The 25,244-nt window shown below is 43.6% G+C and overlaps 2 protein-coding genes across 7 annotated transcripts in view; one reads left to right on the top strand and one right to left on the bottom strand.

The window, feature by feature from the left end:
* The window catches only part of CCDC9 (coiled-coil domain containing 9), a 118,137-nt gene that overhangs the window by 64,454 nt on the left and 28,439 nt on the right, over positions 1–25,244 (bottom strand). For both annotated transcript variants that reach the window (XM_068250716.1, XM_068250715.1), the window contains exons 8-12: positions 18,754–18,938; positions 18,612–18,664; positions 15,540–15,660; positions 15,317–15,422; positions 12,671–13,157 (exon numbers count right to left, since the gene is read on the bottom strand). In XM_068250716.1, the coding sequence (XP_068106817.1) occupies positions 12,671–13,157; positions 15,317–15,422; positions 15,540–15,660; positions 18,612–18,664; positions 18,754–18,938 (952 nt within the window). The remainder of the gene's footprint in view (positions 1–12,670; positions 13,158–15,316; positions 15,423–15,539; positions 15,661–18,611; positions 18,665–18,753; positions 18,939–25,244) is intronic.
* LOC137528935 (uncharacterized) overlaps positions 1–25,244 on the top strand; it is a 324,022-nt gene that overhangs the window by 14,159 nt on the left and 284,619 nt on the right. For all 5 annotated transcript variants that reach the window (XM_068250717.1, XM_068250725.1, XM_068250723.1 and 2 more), the window contains exon 2: positions 5,343–5,501. The gene's annotated coding sequence lies outside the window, so the exon portion shown is untranslated. The remainder of the gene's footprint in view (positions 1–5,342; positions 5,502–25,244) is intronic.

Below are 25,244 nucleotides of genomic sequence, written 5' to 3' on the forward strand. Positions count from 1 at the left end.
GTGTGCATGCGCACTACGCCAGACTGGCTCAAGTACGGTACCTGGATTCATAGCAGAAGACCCAGGTGGCGGAGGAGGACAGCAAGGGACTGATTAACCTGAAGGGGGCTGAAGGAAGCCCCAGGTATGTATAAAACTTTAATTTCATCTGTCTCAGGTTTACTTTGTTACACTGTAGTACTATACTCTACATATGCACTCCCCACAGAGCTGCAGGGAATCTTCTGAGAATGTTGTGCACATTGAACACAGAGGTGTTGTCTATCACCCATAAACCTGGTTCAGATTGTGCATGAAGAATGTGTAATAGAGGAAGAATCTCCTTATTCCCCTGCAGAGTACCTGCACATCACTCTTACATGTACCCACAGTCACATTGCCTAGGGCCTGATCCATGTTCAGATGTGTAATAGAGGAAGAATCTCCTCATTCTCCTGCAGAGTACCTGCACATCACTCTTACATGTACCCACAGTCACATTGCCTAGGGCCTGATAGATGTTCTTTGTTCCGGTCTGTACCTTTTACAAGTACTTTTACCAAGGACTAGTTTTAGTCTATGAATAAAGGGAATAAATATGGCAGTCTACATATCCTTCTCACTTCAGGTGTCTTTTAAAATTCCTAAGCGTTGGTAGTTAAAGAGAACCCGAGGTGGGTTTGAAGAATATTATCTGCATACAGAGGCTGGACCTGCCTATACAGCCCAGCCTCTGTTGCTATCCCAAACCCCCCTAAGGTCCCCCTGCACTCTGCAATACCTCATAAATCACAGCCACGCTGCTGACAAACAGCTTGTCAGAGCTGGCTGTGTTTATCTCTATAGTGTCAGTCTGCTGCTCTCCCCACCTCCTGCAGAACTCCGGTCCCCGCCTGCATCCCTTCCCTCCCTGCTGATTGGAGGGAAGGGACGGGGGCAGGGACTGGAGCTATGCAGGAGGCGGGGGAACAGCTGAGACTGACACTACAGATGTAAACAGTGTTTTTTGGATTTTTTTTGATGCTGATCGCACTGGCCGTCCCCGGGGGCGGCGCCCGGCGGCTCCCCCCGCCCCCCCCCCCCCCCCCGATCCGGATGCCCCCGGGATGAAGTCTTTCTGACCTCTCTCCTTGTGGGGTGCTGCGGTGGGTGGGGGCGGGGCGGGGGTTGTCCCGGGCGCCGCCCCCGGGGACACCTTGGCGACCCTTTTGCTTCTTGAGATGTGGCTGTGCCCTCGCCGGTGACGTGTGCTGCCGTGCCCGCCCTCCCCCTCTGCTCCAGTCGGGATGGTGACGTCTGTCCCCCCTGACCCTCCTTCGGGGGGGCGGGGCCGGGGATGGGCGGGTGCGGCGCGCCTCTATTGGCTGGGGACAGACACATAATGGATGACTGAGCGGACGGATGCTGAATGCTCCAACCACGCCCACCTGAGGAAACCGGAAGTGTCCGGTGAAACATGTCGTGGCTCAGCGTGGCTTGCCAGGCGTGTGTGTGATTGCCGTCCCAGCGCCCTCTTCCATGTTCTCATGAATTGGATTGTTTGTGGACTCCATCAATTGCCCTATTCCAGGCTTGGACTTTTTGATACAGAGAGTGAAGTTTGCTACAACAGCATGTGGACATAACTGCAGGACTTCTGGGAGCCTGATACCGACGGACTGGTACTGTATGAGTGCGCATCTTCAACATATGAGCATATGCATTTGCTTCTCATTAACGCATACAGTGTCGGCCTCCTTCGCTTGTACGCTTGCAAATACTCTTGTATCTTTGGCCCTGCCGCTCTGCTAAACTGTATCAATCTGCCACTAACAGCACCAGCACATCTACTTCATGCTGAATGGATTGTGAGCCCAGACATCACAGACTGTTCTGTGTAAGCAGTGATATGCCCATGCAAATGATTGATGCTTTCTTTGCTATATTCGAGTGAACTGGATTTATGGGCATTGTACATATGCGTCTCCGCTCTCTTTTTTGCAATAACCTCTGAATTATTACAGCTTTAGAGAACATTTTATTTTTCCGGAGGAAATGTTTGGTTTTTTGCACTGGTACCAGTGACTGCATTAGTGAGCAACTACAGGGGCGGATGTGTGAGTCTTGGATGAATCCTAAGTGAGGCGTGGGTTATGTATGAGGGTTGTGGGGTCTTTGATCCACCACGGGTTGGCGGTTTTAAAAATATTTTTGTATTTTTGGAATAGAGAATTAAAGTTATGATATTTTAACAATTCATAATGGGTTTTTGGTGATTTCGTTGGGATATATACCCTCCTAGTCTTTCCTCTTGAAATTTTGTATTGCGAGTTAAAAATTTGCACGTGCCATGCGGGGTAGTGCTGCGTAGCTTGCTTAGCTACCTGCGCTTCTGACATCTACCACAAAATGTGAAGTAGCGCAACCGCGATACTTCACTAGCGCTAGTGAAGTATTGCAGTCACGCTACTTCACATCTTGCTGTAGTTGTCAGAAGTGGAGTTACTAGGAAGGAGCGCGCGTAACTAAAGAGCAGACGCTACGCAGCACTATTCCGTGCGTACATTAACCGATTTTTAACTTGCGCTAAAAAATCAACCCCAATACCACAAAAGCTTAAAGGAGTACCTCTTCAGGAGACTTCCAGAATCGCAAATGCAGAAAAATTGCATGCAGTTTCTGTTTGTGATTTTAAAGAAGTACTGTAGGGGGAAAAAGAGTTGAACTTACCTGGGGCTTTTATTGGCCCCCGCAGACTTCCTGTGCCTGCACAGCCAGTCACTGATGCTCCGGTCCCCGCCTCTGGCTCACTTCCTGAATTGGCAACTATAAAGTCGGAAAACCACTGCGCCTGCGCGCCCACGCTCTAGCTCCATGATGTCACTGAGAGTGTATTGCGCAGGCCCAGTACGGTCTGCGCCTGCGCAGTAGACTCCTGGTGACATCAGCGGGAGCGAGGACATGGCCACTTTAAAGTTGGAAATTCCAGAAGTGAACCGGAGGCGGGGCCGGAGCATCGGTGAGTGGCTGTGCGGGCACAGGACGTCTATGGGGGACCAGGGCGTAAGTTCAACTCTTTTTTACTTTTTCCCCCTGCAGTACTCCTTTAAGAAGTTGGTAGCCTCAGTTTGATGCAGCGACTCACTTATCAGGGACTTTCATCAGTGGTTGAGGTTTAGATGGGAAGTAAAGTTTTTTTCAGTTTATAATGCTGCAGGTGCCATATATTTAAAAGTGTTTTTTAATTAGCTTCCTCTTAAAGGATACCAAGACATTTTGCACAATTTCATACTCTTACCTATGTGGGAACAGTTTGGGTATGGCCCCTTCCTGTTCATGTGCAACAGTATGCAAATCAAAGTCTATAAAGACATGGATAACACAGATTTGTTTTGTTTTTCTTTTTGGTAAGGTTTCTAAATATTATCGGCTGCCCATGCCAACTCACAGTTCACATTTTTCTCTTTTAATTCATATTTGTGTCAGCCATCATTGGACTGGATGTGAGCTCCCTATGGGGGTTGGCTAGGACCACTTCTGCCATTTAAACAGCTCTGACCCATCAATGTATAGGCTCCACAAGACCTCTGAAGATGTCCTATGGTATCCTCCAGCCCTTCGGGTGTTGGAGGATGCCACCAGGGTCCTCCAACCCTCGGGTTGGAGGACGCTTAGTACCCCCTGCGCCGATGGCAAAGGGGGATAAGTTACCTTCGGGGAACACCGGAAGGGCCCTGCTGTATTGTGGGGCCTGTGGCTACTCATGTAGCGCACGTTTTGTGGAGGTGCTTTAGGGCACTCACGCTTTTTCCGTGCATGGGGCTAATAGCCTTGCTTACTCGGGACTCCTGTTGCATGCAACAGGAGCCAAGAAAGCTAAAAAAAATAAAAATAAAAAAAAAAATATGGCACCAAGTGGTTAGCAACAGATCCTAAAGCACAGGTATTAAACTCCAGCCCTTGAGGGTCATATCCAGGCCAGTATTTAGGATGGCCAGTGAAATTGAAGGGTTCATTTCTTCTTAAAGAGGAAGTCCAGTCAAAATAATGTAATAAAAAAAGTGCTTCATTTTTACAATAATTATGTATAAATGATTTAGTCAGTGTTTGCCCATTGTAAAATCTGTCCTCTCCCTGATTTACATTCTGACATTTATTACATGGTGACATTTTTACTGCTGGCAAGTGATGTAGCTGCTGCATGCTTTTTGGGCAGTTGTAAACAGCTATTTCCCACAATGCAACAGGGTTCACAGACAGGAAACTGCCAAGAGTACCTACTCAGAATTTCTTTGTGGGAGAGGTTTCACCACAATATCAGCCATACAGCGCCCCCTGATGGTCTGTTTGTGAAAAGGAATAGATTTCTCATGTAAAAGGGCGTATCAGCTACTGATTGGGATAAAGTTCAATTCTTGGTCAGAGTTTCTCTTTAAACTGTTTCAGTTGTCTTGCTAATTATTTTGGTTTCAGCTGTGTTTTAGCAGAGTACTGGATTTGCATACTTATTCTCGTTAGAGGCAGGGGATCAGCAGAACAGGAAGTATGCATTCTTTAAAAACAAATAAATATGGCAGTATCCAAATACCTCTAAAAGGATCACTTTAAAGGACTACTTACTAAATTACCATTACTTGTCTCCTATGTTGCTCAGCTCTAGCTTACACAACTAGATTGTGCTCCATGAAAGCAGGAAGTAGACACTGCAGATTTATTGCAGTTCTGTAAGATGCAATAAATGCATGTTTTTCTTTAAAGATTATTATGATGTTACTTATCTTTTAGAGCAGAGAGGAAGTTCTGGGTTTAGGTCCGCTTTAAGCATTTAAATAGCAAGTCCAATGCATTATGATAAACCAAAGCACCCTAGTTTTATCTAGGTGAGCAAACCCTGGAAAGTTTCAATGTTCATTTTTTCTGAGGGCCTGAGCCCACTGGCGCAGTTGTATCGCTTCTGTCCACTTTTCAGCATCTCTCAGGGCTGGTTTCCACTTTAATGTAGAGACACACGACTCTGCGTTGCATGTCATACGCCAGGGGCGGAGCTTTAGATGGAAACACGATCACAGGGATATCAGAGAGTGCATAGACTGCACTGTCTGCTGTTTCCATACATGCGCTGCGATTCACCACTGAATCGCCCATGCATGGTTTGCTGCATTTTGGAGCTTCAGTCCGCGAATGAATGGGATCCCAAGTCCTGCCCCCCACTGGTAGTGGCATGCAGTGCAGAGCCACAGGGCTCTGCACTTCATGGAAATGAGCTCTAAAACTGAAAATGGGAATATGAGGCTGCAGGGATGTATTAACCTACTGTTGCTGTAATAAGCACAATGAATTATCTCATACGTTTATATTCAGTTCCAGTTTGCTTTATTTTGCAGGATCCCCATACCCATCTCTCATCAACAATCAGGATGTTTATTTGGAGGAACAGACTTTATCAATATCATACACTGGCCAGTGATTCATATCCTCTTAATGTATGAAAGCCCAACCAAGGACAGTATCAAAAAGTTCCATCTTATTCTTCAAAACCGCAAGTATGTTTATACAGACAACCGTCTCCTATCTATATATGTGTATAGCATTCTGTGATGCACAAAAACAATGGTTTTATTATTTTGTGGAATCAATTGTTATTAGGTGTATGTGGGGATATCTTTAAAGGGAACCTGAGGTGAGAGGGATATGGAGGCTGACATGCCAAAGCACTAAACACTAGGGAACTGTATAGGGGAGGGAGGACCACTAGACACCAGGGAACTGTATCGGGGTTGGGGGGGGGGGGGGGCATTGGACACCAGGGAACTTTATAAGGGAGGAAGGTGGCCAGTAGACATTGAGGTTGTCCTGCGACCAGGTCCCAGTGTACAATTACAGCCCACTTTGTATTTCAGTTGGACACCCCTGCTCTAGCCTTTAAAACTACCAGCAGTGTATATATAATCATGTGGAGTATGCAGCCTTTCAATGTGCATTAATGTTTAGCCAATTTTATACACTTGGACAGTACACAGAGCATGATGGGACATAATTGAGACAAGTCTGTGGAATACATACCACACAACACTGTTTATTAGACCTGACGAGCAGTGTGCTGTGCAGTTATGAGGTGCAATCTGTCTAAAGTTGCCCATTAACTGTACAATTATTTTTCTCTAAGGCCTCTTGCACACTACATACGAATCCGATTTTTTTTTCTTTTTTTATACAATCAGATATTTGATCCCGATTAAAAAATGTAGGAGCATGCAGTACTTTTTTTTTTTTTTTTTTTTTAAAGGGACTCTGAGCAGTGCAGTAACTATAGAAAGATGCATACCATTTTGAAGCTCTCTTTCTCCTCTTTCCAACGACACAAACCGCCGCCCTACACGTTTTAGTTTTTGATATTTTCGCCACGATTTCGATCGCGAAAATTAAACCACGTAGGGCGGCGGTTTATATATCGTTGAAAAGAGGAGAAAGAGAGCTTCAAAATGGTATGCATCTTTCTATAGTTTCTGCACTGCTCGGAGTCCCTTTAAATCGGAATCAAAAATCGGATTGCATATAAAAAAAAGCCTAAAAGCGATTTTTACTATCGAAAATAATCGGAAGCTAATTATCGATTTTTCATATTTACTGAACGATTTTTTTCTTCAAATTCAATCATTTTCTCCTATTTAGCAATCGACCAAAGTATCATTCCTTATCAATCGCCTTCATAAACTGTGAATTTTCTATACAATTTGATCATTAAAATCGCATCAAAAGATCGCAATTGGTGAAAAAAATATTTACCATTTGGAAAAGAATAAAATCTATGAACTGTTGAACTTTTTCTATCCTCAGAAGTTGTATCCTGCCAGGAACACTTTTATGGCTATAATTTGCTTATCAGTGATGTGTACTATTTTCCCAACATAGAACTGACAAGACAGAAGCTGTCACTTCCATGCCTATAAATAACTCTCAGGCAGCAAATAAAACAAGTAAGGGCCTGTACCGTGTGCTGCGTTTTTAAAATTGCATGCAATTTTTATATTGCAAAGCTTTCATAAAAATAGAAAAATCGCATCGCACCAGTGTGTACAGGTCTTCACGATTTTTCAAAAGACCTTACAATTAAAAAACGCATGCGATTTTAAAAGAGCAGGGTGTACAGGCCCTAAAACACCCTGGTTATTTATAGGTTTTGTACTGTACATACACGTTTATCTCATGTCACATATCGCCACAGGTATGTCTCTAATACAATGTATGTAACAATATATTATTTGGAAATGAAGGTATATCTTTTTTTTTTTTTTTTTTACAATGCTTTTTACTTTTATGGATAAACATGGTTTCTGATTGGAGTCCTGTTCATTCATGTATAGGCACTTTGATTGGGTCAGAGGAACACATGTTCACGATTCACCAATTCCTGACGTGTAAAGGTGGCCATACAGTTATAGATTTGCAGCAGATTTGAGCATCAGATTTATGTCAGATGCCTGTCAAGTCGAATCTGACATGAATCTGATGTGTGCCACTCACTAGTAACAGATTTCCAGTATACTTGGAAATCTGATCTTGGAAATCTATTGAAAATCGAAGTGCATTATTGGCCCATTAGATCCAATGCAACTCTATGGGCCATCGATCTGCTGCCAGCAGCAGAACGTCCTAGATTTTCCATCCTGTCAGATCAAATCGATCGAAATCAGCCGCAAACCGATAGATTTGATAGAATAGATTTACGAATTGATCGATTGATGGCTGAAATCGACCAGTGTATGGGCCACTTAAGTCCTGCCATGAGCGGATTTACAGGACACGCCTGTACGTCCGAAGTCTCAAACTAGACTTGTATGTTATGTACATCTTCTTTGAGTGAAGATGTTAAAAAGGAAACCAATATGGAAGCCTCCGTATCGCTCTCCTTCAGGTGACCTTTAAAAATGTAGGGCAGGCATATACCAAAATCTCTAGGTATTAGCATATGCTCAATATGATAACAGTCCCAAAATAACTACTATAAAATTCAGGCTTTGAGATTGTTCACCCCAGGCACCATCACACAGAAGAAAAGGTCAGTATGCACACAAGCACATGTATGCACAGTTGTGAGTGTGGAGAGCCTGCTAGACTGGACAACATCAGCAAAGATGGCATGGCCAATATCATCTTATGTATTTTATAATCCCTCCAACACATAGCAAAAGCACCAGGATGCTGGGTCCAATAAGTCAAGAGTAGATACAAATGGGAATAGAGGGACATTTAAGATTGTATTTGTGTGTGGCATTTGTAGCTGAAGTCTAACCTGGGTGTGCATATTGATGCACAGCCTTAACTGGTCTAGGACAGTCAGAACCTTTAGACAAAGGCCTCAATTCACTAAGCGTATCTTCTGTCTTTAATAACTCTTCTAGAGTTGTTACCATGGTAATAAGGCATGTAGTATTCAGGAAACATTTTACCTCAGGCAAACCTAAAGTTAACTCTTCTGTCTTTAAGTTAACTCTTTAATCCTTAAAATAACTCCAGAGTTAAAGACAGGCTGTTCATTAAAAATAACTACAGAGGAGGTAACGTAAGGAATGAAGAGATAAGATAACTCTCTTACTAGTGGAGGTAAGTTTTCTCTTGCTTATTATCTCCAGCATGATCTTAGTGAATTGAGGCCATAGGCACCTAACATAGCACAGGTGTCTCCAGTACTGGCTGCAGGGGAGAAAGGTGTTAGTGCTCTTAAAGGGAATGTACATCAAAGTTCCTATGCAGCAAGACTCAGGCTTAATTCATGTGTGCCCCTTCCTCCCAATCACCACTAGACCAGTGCCCAGTCTGAGTCGTAATTAATCCCGCCTCTTCCTGAGTCACACTCCATAAACTGTGGTAAACTGGTTCACATTAAAGAGGAACTGTATTAAAAAAGTAATAATGAATAAAATTGCTTAGTTTTTGACAATATTCATTTATAATTTTAGCCAGAGTTTGCTCACTGTAAAATCTTTACTCACCCTGATTTACATTCTAAAATGTATCATAGGTGACATTTTCAATCCGGTCAGGTCTAAGGCTAGGCTAAGCCTAGGCTAAGCTTCACTGGGAGGGCGGGGCTACAAACAAATATACAGCAATATAGAGATAGAGGAACTATTTCTGGTACTGAAACCAGGAAAATTGAAATAAAAAGGAGTAACCTGTATAACTTACTGCATTCTACGATATGTCACAACAATGCCTCTTTAATATCAGACCTCATCCTATCCACCTATGTAAGGGCAATGGTGATGGGGCTTTTGGTAAGCACTAATAGACAGTACTGAACTAGTTTGCATTAGGCAACCCCTTTTTTTTTTTTACAGTTTTGATGGGCTGTAACTGAATTCTTATAACATCTGGACCAAGGAAATTACATTAAGATTAGGTATGGTTTTCCTTGGTTTTAAATCTAATTACTATTTTTCCCACCATGACATTAAAAAAGGGTAATTCTGAATACAGATTGTAAAAAAATATTTAATCACAGTTCCATATCATCATGTAGGATTTCATAAAACAAGAATCTTAAAAATGCACAACATTGCTTTGGAAACACTGAAAGGTCGGTGAGAGACGAGGGACCTTATACAATTACTTTTCTCCTGAGTTTTCTTTTACAATAGTTTATCATTTTCTGCATTTTCAGCGTCTAGCAACGGAACAAGGAATAACAACATAAGTAGCAAAGTGTGAAAATATCCAAATAATACTTAACAATTGGGCCCAAGGAGAGAAACCACAATATGAATGCACATCCTGAACTGTCCTCTCCATACACTGATCTGTGGCAGATCTCCATACACTGATCTGTGGCAGAGGATTGACAGAACCAACCGAAATGCAGCAACTAGTATCTAATAATGGTTTATTACAAGTCAACTGGTTGCCCCAATACTATTCCAGATTTCAGTACTCCGCAGGTTTACAGGATTGCAGGGCTGTGGAGTCGGGGTTGAAGAGTCGGAGCAATTTTTGGGTACTCAATGGTTTCATAAACTGTGGATTCGGATGATTTTTGTACCGACTCCGCAACCCTGGTAACTATTAGACTAAGGAGTTGTAGCAATTTTTGTAGTCTGAGTCGGTGGCTTCATACATTGAGGAGTCAGATGATTGTTGTACCGACTTCACAGCCATGTGATTAAAATGCAACTCCACCTTTTAGCTAATTTGATTTTGTACTGTACAGCAGCAACATGGTCATCTTTCTTAAGGTGATTACTAATGATACAATTTGCTGAACAATCGTTTACAAATTATTCTTTGCGTGAACGATCAAAAATGATCATTTGTGACCACCAATGGAATAATAATAAAAAAAAAAAAATTCTAACCAATCTAATCAGATTAGTGGCCACCTTAAAAAAGTGCTCCAGAGCTGAGAAAATATTACAGTTTCATAGATACCTGGGGCTTCCTCCAGCCCCATGCGCACGGATCGATCCCATGCCGCCGTCCTCAGTCTTCTTCTTCGGTACCGGGTCCCGTAACTTCAGTCAGTCGCTGCCAGTCTGTGCAATAGAAGTGCGCCCTCTATGTATCTCTCCAGCAGAGGTACGTAGAGGGCCCACTTCTTTTTCACAGACTGACTGCGACTAACTGAAGTTACAGGACCCGGGACCGAAGAAGACTGAGGACGGCGGCATGGGAGCGATCCGTGCGGATGGAGCTGGAGGAAGCCTCAGCTATGTATAAAACTTTTCCTCTTAGCTCTGGTTTCCTTTAAATAAGACTGTGAGGGATTGATACATATCATCAAGGCCAATGATTCATTAGAAAGATTTCTCACATGATAATAGTTCATACTTGAAAACCTCTCCTGTGAGAAAACTGGTGTAGGAAGAAAAGATTTAATTTTATGGAGAACTGGACAGAATTTTCAAATTGGCTACAAGGCTGTAAAAGAGGAAGGGACGGCTTGCACCTCTATAATATTTTATACTTACAAATTAATTAAAATAATCTTTGTAATTTATATGATTTACCTGCAGAGAACTTTATTCACCAAAAATAGTAGGTTGCGCTCTCCCGAATAACAAATTATGCATTTGTTGACTAAAACTAAACTGGGCCCATAGCTAGCAAATCCAGGTACTGATATGACCAGTGCAGGCCAGAAGCGCTCCAGTTGACATTGGGGGCAGCAGCTCGTGTTAGTGGTGACATCTCCTGTCCATCCAAAGAATCTATAAGGTAGACAGGAGGTGGAGCTCTTCAGCCAGGGGCGGGGCTTTTGCCAGTCATGGCATCACAGCCATACAGTGGCCAGTACTCAAGGTGGCCATACACTGGTCAATACTGCCAACAGATGGATCCCTCTCTAATCATTATCTGATTAGAGATGGATCTATCTGTTCAAATCCCTCTACACAGATTTACAGTCGATCTCAGCATGAGTTGGGCCGTGTGGTGTAGCTCACCTGTCTGCCGCATGGTCCCGGTCTCTGCTCTCCCAACCGCCTGCTATTTCTTCACTTTTGAGTCAAGGGGCGCATATATGACCTTACATGACCACTAAAGGCCTCTTGTATTTGGCCTCTAGCATTTGGGATGTCACACAGGCACTTGGTAATGAGGAGAGGAAGAGAGTGGAAACGCACCGTGGACAGGTAAGAGCAGCTTTGTCGGTCGGCAAATTGAATGCTGCTCCTGCCGTCAGTCGACAGAAATCGGTCAATTTGGAATCATTTTGAAGCATCGTTATCTATCAGATTCGATCAAAAATGATCGACATGGCTGAATATCAATGGAAAAATAAATAGGTAAGTGTATGACCACCTTAACAGAAGCCCCCAACAGAACTGCAACTACAAATATTGCTTTATGCAGGTTTCCTTTAAAACCAGAGTGTCCCTCTGTAGACCCCTTTGTAGAACAAAGCAGATTGAAAGTGAAGTTTCACGTTAAGCCATTTCAAGCTATTAAAGAAGGTAAACAAGTTGCAAATTATTCTCACTTGCATGCAAATGTCATTCAAACATTGTATTAGCCCAAATCCAGGCTGTGTACAATCTGCATGCAAGGTGGAGTTATTAGCATTCCTACAAGCCATATCACCAATCAACTATTGGTATTAGGAGACAATTGTGGCAGCATCAAAAACTGTTACTATAGTGAGGTCAGTTGATGAAACTTGTAGCAGCAAATGTGTAAAAATGAAACCTAAAAACACATTTAAAAAAAAAATAAAAACAATCACAGCATATGATACATGTTGCCATATAAACGAGATGAAATGTATGGTCCTCTCAGATACAAACAGCAAAGGCCCAATCATTCAGCTATCCAATGACAAACGTCTGTGGGATGCACCTGGCAGGAAGCGGAAGGGTTAATAGCCAATATAGCGCAGTCGTCTCTTACAGCCTGCAGGTTTGGGAAGAACAGAAGCTTCAGAAGAATTAAAATATAAAACTTTCAAAAACAAAAATCATATTTGACAAGGTGGAGCAACGGATACGGCCTTATCACAAGCCACTCATCAGCAGGGTTCCCATCAATACTGAGGGGCTAATACAGAACTCCATCATTGGCATAATTAAAGAGCTGCATAACTGTCTTTAGGCCAGAGTATCCTCATCACAAGACACCAGTGTCGAGTAAACCATCACCATCACATGAATACCAGCGTGGGGTGGCATGCATAAATGTGCCTATAAGCCCAAGTCAGTGCAACACCCAAACTTTCACTGACCTGAGTGAGACATGGAGTCCATGGTAAACAGCCTCCTATTAGCGGCTTGAGGAGGACTGTCCTCATTGCTGCTGCCTGGTGGGGACAGCATCTCCATCTCCTCTCCCCAGTCAGTCACTGGATTATATCCATCCGGAGAAAATGGGGTGGTAGGATTGGACTCAAAGGTCTCCTCCTCACTATTCATGTTAGGTGGAGGCATGGCCAGTTTGGGGGCCTCCTTCTGCTGAGGTAGCCTTTGCTCTTTTGGTGAAGCTGCAACCTCTTTAGAAGCTTCACTGAGGTCCTCATCAACTTCTGAACCATCATCAGCGCTAGCATCAGTCCATTCCTCATCATCATCACCTTCATCCTCATCATCTTCCTCTTCTTCAGGTTCTATTTCTACTACTGCTTTTTCATCATTTTTAACTTCTTTCTTTATATTCACCACTGGCATTTTCACAGTAGTTGTAGTTTTCTCTGGTTCTTTATTTTTTTGTTGTTCCTGTAGCGAGAGCAAAACAACAACATTTAAAGCACACCTGAACTGATCAAATATAAAAAAATAAAAAAGTATGAGGTGGCCATAGCTGGGACTTCTGCTGTGCCCCAATAATATCCATTCCCCCTCAACTTCAACGGCCTCCCATCCATCTCGCAGCTTTGCCCTCATGTCTCTTCCCTGAAGGGTGCATGCTCTGCCCACTTGTGCACTCTATTCCTGGGCGCTCCCCCAAAGACATAAAACAGCATTCATCCCTGGGTGTGTCTTGGGCATGTGGAATAACAGTTGTCTCTATACTGCGTTTGTACAGGACACTCCCGGCTGTGGCTGCTGTGAACACCCATTGGAGAGAGTAATCGAAGAGGTTGCACAGAAAGGACAGGGTGTGTCCTTGGTCTGAGTGGGTTTAGTTGGAGCTTTGAAAAAAGTTTAACAAAAAAAAAGTTAATATATGTAATTTTTGTATTTATACCCATTTCCCCCTGTAAAATGCCTGGAAAATTTAAACATTTCTAGGAAAAAATTATTACCTAAAATCAGCCTAGATTGTCCCGAAATAAAAAACAATGTATGTATCACTTTAATGGCATAAGTAATGTTATTCCTGTATCAACAACAATACAGTTGAAATGCCAAAATTGTCGAGAATCTTAAAGGACAACTGAAGTGAGAAGAATATGGAGGCTGCCATATTTATTTCCTTTTAAACAATACCAGTTGCCTGGTAGCCCTGTTGATCTATGTGGCTGCAGTTGTGTCAGAATCACACGAGAAACAAGCATGCAGCTAATCTTGTCAGATATGACAATGTCAGAAACGCCTGATCTGCTGCCAGCTTGTTCATGGTCAATGGCGAAAAGTATTAGAGGCAGAGGATCAGCCGGATAGTGAGGTAACTGGTATTGCTTATAAGGAAATAAAGGTCAGCTTCCATATACCGAACACTTCAGTTGTCCTTTAAGCAATTCCAGTTTGTCTGTCAAAACTTAGCTTTCTTAGCTAGAATCTTCTGGATAACGAAACAGACTGCCACATGTGAAAAGAGACGGGAGCCATATCCTATTCCAGGTGATAAGTAGCTTGCAGATGCCGGTTTCCTTAATGTGATGGCCAGTCGTTAGGGAGCATTACTCAGGTGAAAGCCTGAGCAATGCTCCCATGTTACGGGTGATGGGGAACGAGGTTTTGTGCTGTGGTGCTGTCATCCTCATCATGGCACTTTTCCCTCGCTCCCCAGAAATGCGCGTGCTCCTGCTAAACATCTGCCGCAGTTTCTGCCGCTGCATCTGGGTGTCTCCTTTAGTAAGAAGTCGGGCTGTCAGCACATTGCCAAAACCCTCGCACTGAGGCAGGCACCACTGTCAATTTTCCTTCAGCCGCTGAACACCCACCACAAGTCCCACCCAATTACAGTATCTCTGAGCCCCGGCAAAGCATCTTTGAAGCTCCCGGTGGGGCTCCCCATTGGTCCACTGTCTAGATCAGGCATGGGCAAACTTGGCCCTCAAGCTGTTGAGGAACTACAAGTCCCACAATGCATTGCAGGAGTCTGACAGCCACAGTCATGACTCAAAGGAAAATGCATTGTGGGATTTGTAGTTCCTTAGCAGCTGGAAGGCCAAGTTTGCCCGAGCCTGGTCTAGATCAATGGAAAAAAAAAAAAAAAACAGATGCTTTTTGCAGGTCTAAGCTAACACTCATGTCTGACAGGAAGCATTGCTTCCTGGCAGCATGAAATCTGCAATAGGATAGAGCAGCGTTTCTCAAACCTGTCATCGTGACTCCCCAACAGTGCATGTTTTACAAGCAACCTCACCTATGCACAGGTAGGGTAATTAGTGTCTCAGCTTGGTAAATTCCATGTAGCTGACTAATTACCACCCTTCCCTTCATGCATAGGTGAGGTTGCCTGCAAAACATGCACTGTTGGGAGTCCCGAGGACAGGTTTGAGAAACACTGGGTTAGAGTGTTAACAACTCACTGGGCAATAATATTGCCCAAGCGAGTTCTTTACCGTCCGAGGGGTGTTAAATTGAATTGGATTAGGCGATGCTCCCATCGCGTAATTTAAGAACGTTTAACGTTAATCGCTGGTGTGTTGGGTAATTGGATATGGCCCAGTGACCCTTTAATGAATGAAAGCCAATAACATTCTTACCACTTTCTCCACACAGGTCTCCTTTTCCTCCTCCACAGATAAAGTCTTCACCCTTTCAATGACTTCTTCTTCCTCCTCCTCCTCTTCCCAGCGACTGTCATGCATGCTAAGAAAGATGATTACACATATAACTTCTGTAGTGGACTATATAACTGTCACAGGCAAAAATAAGTCCCCAAGAGATATAAAATAAATTCCCCAGGCTAGTGTCAGAGATACGCACTTGTATGGCTTGTTTCGGCCCCGGCCTCTCTTGTGATCTCTCTTCTGGTCAGATCTTCTTAGACCCTCAGGAAGGAATTCTGCCATAGTCAGCGGCTTAGGAGCTCCTTTCTTACCCTGATCTGTAACAGATAAAAATTAAGATTTTATTGTGAGGTTTTTGACAAATCCATAATTTACTGATGTATGGCTAAACAGAACTATAATGTTTGTACGATGCAAGTAATTATGCCAGCACAAGGCACAGATACACACAACTCTTCTCTCATGTTTTTACTGGATGTCCTCTAGCCCCAAGTGCTCAATCCCCCTAGCAGCGCTTTTAGGCCCCAGTCACACTGCACGCATTATCGTCCGGATTTCGACAACACGTGCAGGAGGCCGACACGCACGACATCAGAAAGTGCATAGACTGCATTGTCTGATGTTCACACTGCATGCGTTCCGGACCAGTGCGGTCCGCGCGACTTTCAGTGAATGGGATTAGCCACGCAACGCATACAAACGCAGATGGCTTGCGTTCGTACGCGTTGTGTTTTACTGAACGCACGGCCATCCGCGTTTAATGTGAACGGGGCCTAGGCCTTTTCTGAGCGCTTTGTAAATTGAAAAGCTCTTGCTAATGTAATGCTTTGTGTGTGGTTCCACTTGAAGGCTGGTATTTTTAAAAAATCCCCCATAGCATTGCATTAGGAAGAGCTTTTCAAATCACTATTGCTTAGAAAAGCGCTGGTAGAAGGTACCAGGCCTAAGGGTTTAAACCCCCTAGATGCATTTTGAAAACGCTCTCCCATTCACTTGAATGAGAATAGCTGTAAAATTAGGGCAACAATTGCAGCAATTCTCATTCAAGAGAATAGAAGAGTGTTTTCAAAACGCTGGGGGGAAAAAAATGCTGGGGGGGAAAAAAATGCTGCTAATGAGTTTGAGGGCTAATACATTCTGATATACTAGGAATTTTCATAGGAAAAAGTTAGATTTTGAATTATGCTGGCTATGTCACAAAGGTCTGCTTGTACAGTATAACATTTAGGGCCCAATCCATTTCACTTTTTCTCTGAGGTTTACTTTTAGGTGATATTACCCTACCTATCAATAAAATGCCTTTTAAGCCACCGATATTTCACCGGCTTCCTCTCCAAAACTGGTCCAAGAACTTGGTAAGGACATGACATTGGGAGCTTCATTGAACAGTGAGGGATAGAAATGGTTCCGTGATCTTGGTAAAAGCAAAACGGCTTCATTAGAAGACGCCACTAAACAATTTACCAGGTGGGAGCCCATCAATTTCTAAACTTAATTCAACTGTGGGTGAACTATATACTTGTTGGTGCAAGGCATCTTAATTCTAGTTAGAGTAAATCATCATACTACAGCAGGGGTAGGGAACCTATGGCTCGGGAGCCGGATGTGGCTCTTTTGATGGCTACATCTGGCTCATAGACAAATCAGTGGGGTTGATTCACTAAGCTACACTGATCAAGCAGCGCAGCTTAGTGTGGCAGCGCAAGTAACATTTTTGAAGTACTGTAGTGCACATTACTGCTTTAGCATGCACTACTAACTGACTCACGCTCACCCCAAAACTAACAGCTGCTCCAATTGTCCCACTCTAGACCCTGTCTGGTCCAGTGACTTTGTAGGGTGAGATCCCCGCACTTTAATTGGCCCAATAGGCTGTCTGTCACTTGACCCACAGCCTATTGGGCCAAAGTGAGGGGATCCCGTCCTACAAAGTGAACCAACCCCCAAGTCAGCTAGCTAATTGTACAAGCTGTTAGTCAGTATTTCTCCTGTCTGGCTCTCGGGGAAATTGCTGATATTGCTGAAACCCAAGAAAAGCTTAAGACGTGTCTGACATGTCCGCTGCCCGGCGGATCAACTGTGTACACATCACCATGGCAGCAGGAATGTGAGCCCTACTATGCCAGTTTGAAACATATTGTATAGCTCTCACGGAATTATATTTTAAAATATGTGGCGTTTATGGCTCTCTCAGCCAAAAAGGTTCCTGACCCCTGTACTACAGTAATATAGATCCACTTAGACATTCTTTAGTATTGGGAGTTGGAATATTTACAATTGAATAGCAGTCAATATTTTGATGCACAGGAGGAGAGAGAGGAGAGGAGACCGGCACTGCAGTCAACTGTTTATTCCATAGTGCGACAAAATAAGCATAAAAAACACAATTGTGTTTCCACTGAGCCTCCGTGGAAGCGCATTTTCACGCAAAACGGCTGTAAGGCATACAGTGCCCAGCACCCACTCTGCCGCCCAGATTGGCATGTTGCATGTTTGCACAATTGTGTTTTTATGCTTGTTATTTTGTCGCACTATGGAATAAACAGTTGACTGCAGTGACGGTCTCCTCTCCTCTCTCCTCCTGTGCAGCATATCGCTATTCTATTGATCAGAGCACGCAGTCACAGCCATTCAGTGTGTGAGGCATTGAGGATTCCACCAGCTCCCCGCTCAAGAACATATCCCTGCTGCAGTGCCAACCTAATAACTTCTCTACCCAAAACGCCAATATTTTGATGATGTGCTCTTGCTCTCTTTGGTCACTAGATGTCGTTTAGTGTACAGAAGGCAGGCTTCCAATTCAGCATGATACACCGCTTACAGCACATTTTCTCGGCTTACCGCATCACAGATAGCCGTCTTCCGGGAGACTGCGGAAGTCCGAATGCCGCTGTCACTCAACTGTTCATGCTCAATCTGCAGCATGCAATCCATATTTTTCCCCAAAGCCCACCATATCGCTCCGCAATGGCACAACCACATTCATTAGAAGTTCCTCCACTGAAATGCATTGGTTGCAGATCTATTGCAAAAATCATGATATGAATCTGAAGTGGAAAAAAGCCCTTACTGTATTTCTGGTAAACAGAGTCAGCCTCTAGCAACTAGATGGAGCAAGTGCACATCAGAGCTCCCACTGGAGCAGACCAGGACGACAGCTACAACATTTCTGCACATAAGTACTGTTTCAATTACATTCGGGGCCAATCTGCTCATCAGCACTGAATAGAGCAGGTGCATATCATGTTTAATGGAATGATCTACTTACCTCTTCTGCCCATTGGCTCATCATCTGGAGGAGGAGCCGCTCCCTCTTTAAACCTGGGGAGGATAAGAGCCATTTATGAAAACATTAGTAGTGATCTTTAAGCACAGAACAAGTACAATCATGTGATGATCTTATCTCATACATGGTGTCTGTCTTCTCTGCATCCCACTCTCTCCTCCACTGCCCGGTGGGCTTCCTGTGCCGCGCCAGTCTCTCCTGATCAATCTGTTCCCTCTCTTGCTTCCAGCGCATGTATTCTGCTCGCTCTCTTCCAGTCATCGACATGGTCATGTCCATATGGTGGTTTTTTGCTCCTGGTCTTCTCACCTTGTGAACAAATATCAGCATTAGATTTTAAACAGAAAAAAAGTATACAGTACCTAAAGTGACATTCAGGGCCCATTCACACCTGAGCGGGAATCGCTACACAATGTAGCGAGTGGCAGTGTATTCACTGTTGCGGTTAGCGATAACCGCAACCGCGCTGCATGCAGCGGTTTGCCGGCGACGAGCGTTCCGCGATTTGCGATCGTGATTAGCGTGCATAGCACGCTAATCGCGATCGCTCCAAAACCGCCGCAGTGTCCAGTGATTTTTCCGCGCTAATCACGGGAAAATCTCTCCCGCACCGCCAGCGTTCTGCGATTTTAAGTGTGAACGGGCCCTCAGCCTTATGAGGTGGGTATATGGCATCTCTCCCGCTCTTTGGACCCAATACCAATTCTACTTAAATTTAAAACAAAGGCCTTCTTGTTTGACTGTTTAAACAAAACAGCATTTATATGTAAAAGCTGCTCTTTAACAACTAAAGCAAACCTTATGTGAAAAAATTCACTTCAGATTTACAACTTTGCATAGTAACCATGGGCCGCAAATAGGAACAGGAAGGCAACTATGCAACCCAGAAGCTCTACCTAGGCGAGTATCAAACCTTTTCTCCCTTCAGGTTTGCTGTAAGTAGCCAGGGTGGTACAGGATTGCCATTAGATACTAATTGGAAACCACATAATAGTGCATCCATACTTTAACCACTTGAGGACCACAGTCTTTCTACCCCTTAAGGACCGGCCACTTTTTTTCCACTCAGACCACTGCAGCTTTCACGGTTTATTGCTCGCTCATACAACCTACCACCTAAATGAATTTTGGCTCCTTTTCTTGTCACTAATAAAGCTTTCTTTTGGTGCTATTTGATTGCTCCTGCGATTTTTACTTTTTATTATATTCATCAAAAAAGACATGAATTTTGGCAAAAAAATGATTTTTTTAACTTTCTGTGCTGACAATTTTCAAATAAAGTAAAATTTCTGTATACATGCAGCGCGAAAAATGTGGACAAACATGTTTTTGATAAAAAAAAAACCATTCAGTGTATATTTATTGGTTTGGGTAAAAGTTATAGCGTTTACAAACTATGGTGCAAAAAGTGAATTTTGCCATTTTCAAGCATCTATGACTTTTCTGACCCCCTGTCATGTTTCATGAGGGGCTAGAATTCCAGGATAGTATAAATACCCCCCAAATGACCCCATTTTGGAAAGAAGACATCCCAAAGTATTCACTGAGAGGCATAGTGAGTTCATAGAAGATATTATTTTTTTGTCACAAGTAAGCGGAAAATGACACTTTGTGACAAAAAAAAAGAAAAAAAAAAGAATCCATTTCTTCTAACTTGCGACAAAAAAAAATGAAATCTGCCACGGACTCACCATGCCCCTCTCTGAATACCTTGAAGTGTCTACTTTCCAAAATGGGGTCATTTGTGGGGTGTGTTTACTGTCCTCGCATTTTGGGGGGTGCTAATTTGTAAGCACCCCTGTAAAGCCTAAAGGTGCTTATTGGACTTTGGGCCCCTTAGCGCAGTTAGGCTGCAAAAAAGTGCCACACATGTGGTATTGCCGTACTCAAGAGAAGTAGTAGAATGTGTTTTGGGGTGTATTTTTACACATACCCATGCTGGGTGGGAGAAATATCTCTGTAAATGACAATTTTTTCATTTTTTTTACACACAATTGTCCATTTACAGAGTTATTTCTCCCACCCAGCATGGGTATGTGTAAAAATACACCCCAAAACACATTGTACTACTTCTCCCGAGTACGGCGATACCACATGTGTGGCACTTTTTTGCACCCTAACTGCGCTAAAGGGCCCAAAGTCCAATGAGTACCTTTAGGATTTCACAAGTCATTTTGCGGAATTTGATTTCCAGACTACTCCTCACGGTTTAGGGCCCCTAAAATGCCAGGGCAGTATAGGAACCCCACAAATGACCCCATTTTAGAAAGAAGACACCCCAAGGTATTCCGTTAGGAGTATGGTGAGTTCATAGAAGATTTTATTTTTTGTCAAAAGTTAGCGGAAAATTGATTTTTATTGTTTTTTTCACAAAGTGTCATTTTCCACTAACTTTTGACAAAAAATAAAATCTTCTATGAACTCACCATACTCCTAACGGAATACCTTTGGGTGTCTTCTTTCTAGAATGGGGTCATTTGTGGGGTTACTATACTGCCCTGGCATTTTAGGGGCCCTAAACCGTGAGGAGTAGTCTTGAAACCAAATGTCGCAAAATGACCTGTGAAATCCTAAAGGTACTGTGAGGCTTGGTGGTGTATTCTCCACAGTCAGCATGCAACGCATGAGCTGGCGTGGAGGAGGTACACACACTAGCACCAGGAAACAGGCTATCCCTAGTATAGTGGAGGGGAGGACTGACTCCAAAAGGAGATTGTGGCGCACAGAGCCGGTGCAGATCTGACAGCCACAAACAATGCTTTCGTTATAACGTCTCAGCGCAAAGTAGCGCTGAGCGCACAAACCAGAACTGAGGAGATCAGGACAGGTAGACAGAATGAACGCTTGCTAGCTAGCGGCTACTTAGCGACAGCAAGCGTCCAAAACCAGACAGACTGGAATGAGGCAGCCAACGCGATGCGGCGATGGCGTGCCTCACAAAGACAGGACAGGATAGTCAGAAAATAGCAGGATTAAGATAGATGAACGTAACACAGATAAATATACAATAAGTATGTTTTCCTAGCATATTACAATTACAGCTATCAATGAAACTATTTGTAACTTCTGACTAACATATGTATATATCGGCAATGAACCGATATATGACATAAGCAGGAACGCTGACTAAGACTGGAGTAATACAGGGGACAGGACTCAGAAGGATTCGCTATCTCTTCGCAGAGATGAACGCAATCCACAAACGGTAACAGAACAGGATTCAGAAGGATTCGTTATCTCTTCGCAGAGATAAACGCAATCCACAAACAGTAACAGAACAGGATTCAGAAGGATTCGTTATCTCTTCGCAGAGATGAACGCAATCCACAAACGGTAACAGGACAGGATTCAGAAGGATTCGCTATCTCTTCGCAGAGATGAACGCAATCCACAAACAGAACCAGGAGCAGGGTAACTACCTCAGCACGGGTGGTCACGGTACGCGCAACCTACCAAAACGTGCTGGAAAGCTGACTAACTGCACACAGGATATAAACAGTTCGTGTACGTATACATCAGCGACACTGATGTATTAACGTATCACAAATACAAGGAAAATAATAAACGTGCTGGTATGCATATATATTGGCAATGAACCAATATATGATGCAAAGACCAGCAAAGTATCTTTAACAAGAAACACGATCGGGGGCTAAAGCGACAGCAAGGCAGGCTTAAGCTGAAGCTATGAAAACCCAAGGAAACCCTGCAGGAAGCAGATCTTTATACTGAGGTCATCCAATGGGAGCAGACATGCAGATTCCCACACAGGTGAATGATAATCAGTCACAAGCTGACAGCAGGGAAAAACAGACAAAGCTATACAGCTTGCATGGAAATAGATCAGAACTGCCTGAGCTGCAGCACTACTTCCAGCAATAGCTGCTGCAGCAGCGATCATTACAGTACCCCCGCCTTTAAAAGTGGATTCCAGACGCTTTTCAAAACTGAAATTTCCAACAAAACAGTCTGACTGATAATTCATGATGACCGGGACAGCCCGGCAAGACCGAATTCCAGAATCAGTCCCCACAAGACTGGACCCATCAGAACCAGAACCTACAGAACCATGCCCATCAGTACTACAAGCCCCAGTGTGACACCCATCAGAACCATGATTTCCAGAAGAAAGCCCTCCGAAACTCCCTGAGCGATACCCACCGCCTTCCAGGAACAGTTCAGAAACGCCAAAGCCTTTGCAATGCCCACCGGTACTGTCTTTACCAACACAAAACCCACTGTTGAACCAGTCCAAGGCACCAGGACAAGTTTTCTCAGAGACCTCCCAGAACACCTTGAAGCTCCAAAGAGATCCCCATAGGTCAGAATGCCCCTTAGGCTCACATGGAGAACTATCAAGAACCCCTATGGAACCTAGGGCAATTCCCGAGTCAGGGCCACAAGGACAAACATCAATATCAAGGCTTTCAGGGACCAGAACCATCTCTGGGCATGCAGGCAGACTGGCAATATCAGAACGTGTTCCCACTAAGGAAGCATCAGAGCACGCTAACACCTTAGACACACTTGGGCATTCTGGCACACAAAGAACATCTGGGCACACCGGCACAAGAGAAACCTCTGGGCATGTCAAGGAACTGTGAGCCTCAGGGTCAGCCAAGACAGGACCAAAACCAGGACTGGCCAAAAAAAAATCATCATGACTAAACTTCGCAACTACTGGACTTTTACACGAGAATGCTGGATCAGACTTAGATGTCGCTGATTCCAGCAAAGTCAGTAACAAATCAGATTCAGGGGCACTAACAAGACAGGACAAATCTTCTGATGTATGCACTGAACCAGACAGGGACTCCATAACTTCTTCTGGACTAGACAGAGACTCATCAAATACACTGGATTGGAGCTCATGAAGGGCTGCAAAACAAGTCAGTAGTGCAGCAACCCCCACTGAACTAGGCAAAACTGAGTAACTCACTGAACAGGAAGGGGACTCTGGAACCTCTGCCACAGCGGCCAGAGAACCAGAATCTTTCAGGATACAGGGCTGGGTTTCAGGAACACTCATCAGACCGGACTGAAATTCTGAGATTTCTATTATTTTGACCAGAGAATCAGAATTATCCATGTTACAGGGCAAGACTTCTGAAACATTCAGAGGACAGGGCTGGAGTTCCTCGGCTGTTACAACACTGGAGAGGGACTCAACATTGGTTAAATCAGACTGTGTACAGGGCAAGGTATCTGACACACTTGCTGACGAGGACAATATTTCAATGGCTTCTGCTTTGCTGGGCAGAAATTCATCAAGTTTTATTAGAGCAGACTGTAATTCCAAAACAGCTGCTAGACAAGTGAATATTACTGCAACACCAACTGAGGTAAGCAGTGCTTCAGCCTCCTCTGCTAGAGGGTTTAAAGTATCCAAAGTACTGGGTGAAGCATAAGACTCTGCGACCACAGCTTCACTGGACAGGATCACTGAACAGTCCATATTGCAGGGCAAAACCATGGAAGCACCTGCTGGACAGCATAATGATTCTGTGACCTGAGTTTCATTGGAGAGATCTACTGCACAATTCATGGTACAGGGCAAATTTATTGGAAAATTTTCTGAACAAGGTAATAATTCTGCGATTTCAGGTTCACATAGCAGATGCTCTGAGCTATTCACGAAACTAGAGCGAGGTGTAGAAACAGGAAGATCAAGACACAATGTTTGCGCATCTGAATCACCATTCATTTGTAAAATTGGAAAATTCAGATGCTGGGGTTCTGAGGATTCTAGACAGGATTGCTAGGACTCGGAAACTGATGTAGTGCATCTATTGGCATCTGCTGGATCAGACAGGAGTTGAACTTTATTAACACAGGTAATTTCTGCAGAAGTGTTTGCAGAGACAGGCAAGATTTTTCTGGTGTCTGTTTCACTGAACAAAGAGTCATGAGTACTGGCTAGGCTGGACTCGGAAGTCAGCAGGACCTCTGGATTCTCTGCTGAGAAATTTGTGCAGGGCAAAGTTAAGAAAGTATCAGTGGCTTCTGTTTTACTGGGAAGTAACACTGAGTTATCCATGGTACAGGGTGGAATTGCAGGAACTTCAACTTCACACAAAAAGAGCTCCGAATCACCTGCTGAATCAGCCAAAGGTGCTGAAGCAGGCGGGTCCGAACGCCAAATTTGCGAATTCGGAGTCACAAAAAAATCATCCAAAATCAGTTCCCACACATCAATCAATGGAGCCACAAAGTCATACTCACACACACCAGTTTTTATTAGGTTATAGGCAGACTTAATGCATGCATTCAATACCAATTCACTTTTTGCACTGTAAAATTGACAAAATGAACTTGAATCATTCTTCCATTCATTGACCAGAGCTTCCATCTCTCCTTTCTCAAATGGAGGATTCCAAGCATACTTAACAGGCAGATCATGGTTTGCAGATATGATTGTAGCAGGGACATATATTGGGTTAATTAGCAGGTGATTGGCAGATTCCTTATTCCTAAGAATCTCCAATACCTGTAGCAAGTGCTGAACTGTAGTGTATGCAAACTTTCCTTGCTTTACAAATAAGTTGATTTGTTCAATACTCTGTAATATCTCCTCATAATCATACTCAGATAATTCTTTTAAACAAAAATCTTTAT

The sequence above is a fragment of the Hyperolius riggenbachi genome, chromosome 8 (assembly GCF_040937935.1).
Source record: "Hyperolius riggenbachi isolate aHypRig1 chromosome 8, aHypRig1.pri, whole genome shotgun sequence".
Classification (NCBI taxonomy): Eukaryota; Metazoa; Chordata; class Amphibia; order Anura; family Hyperoliidae; genus Hyperolius; species Hyperolius riggenbachi.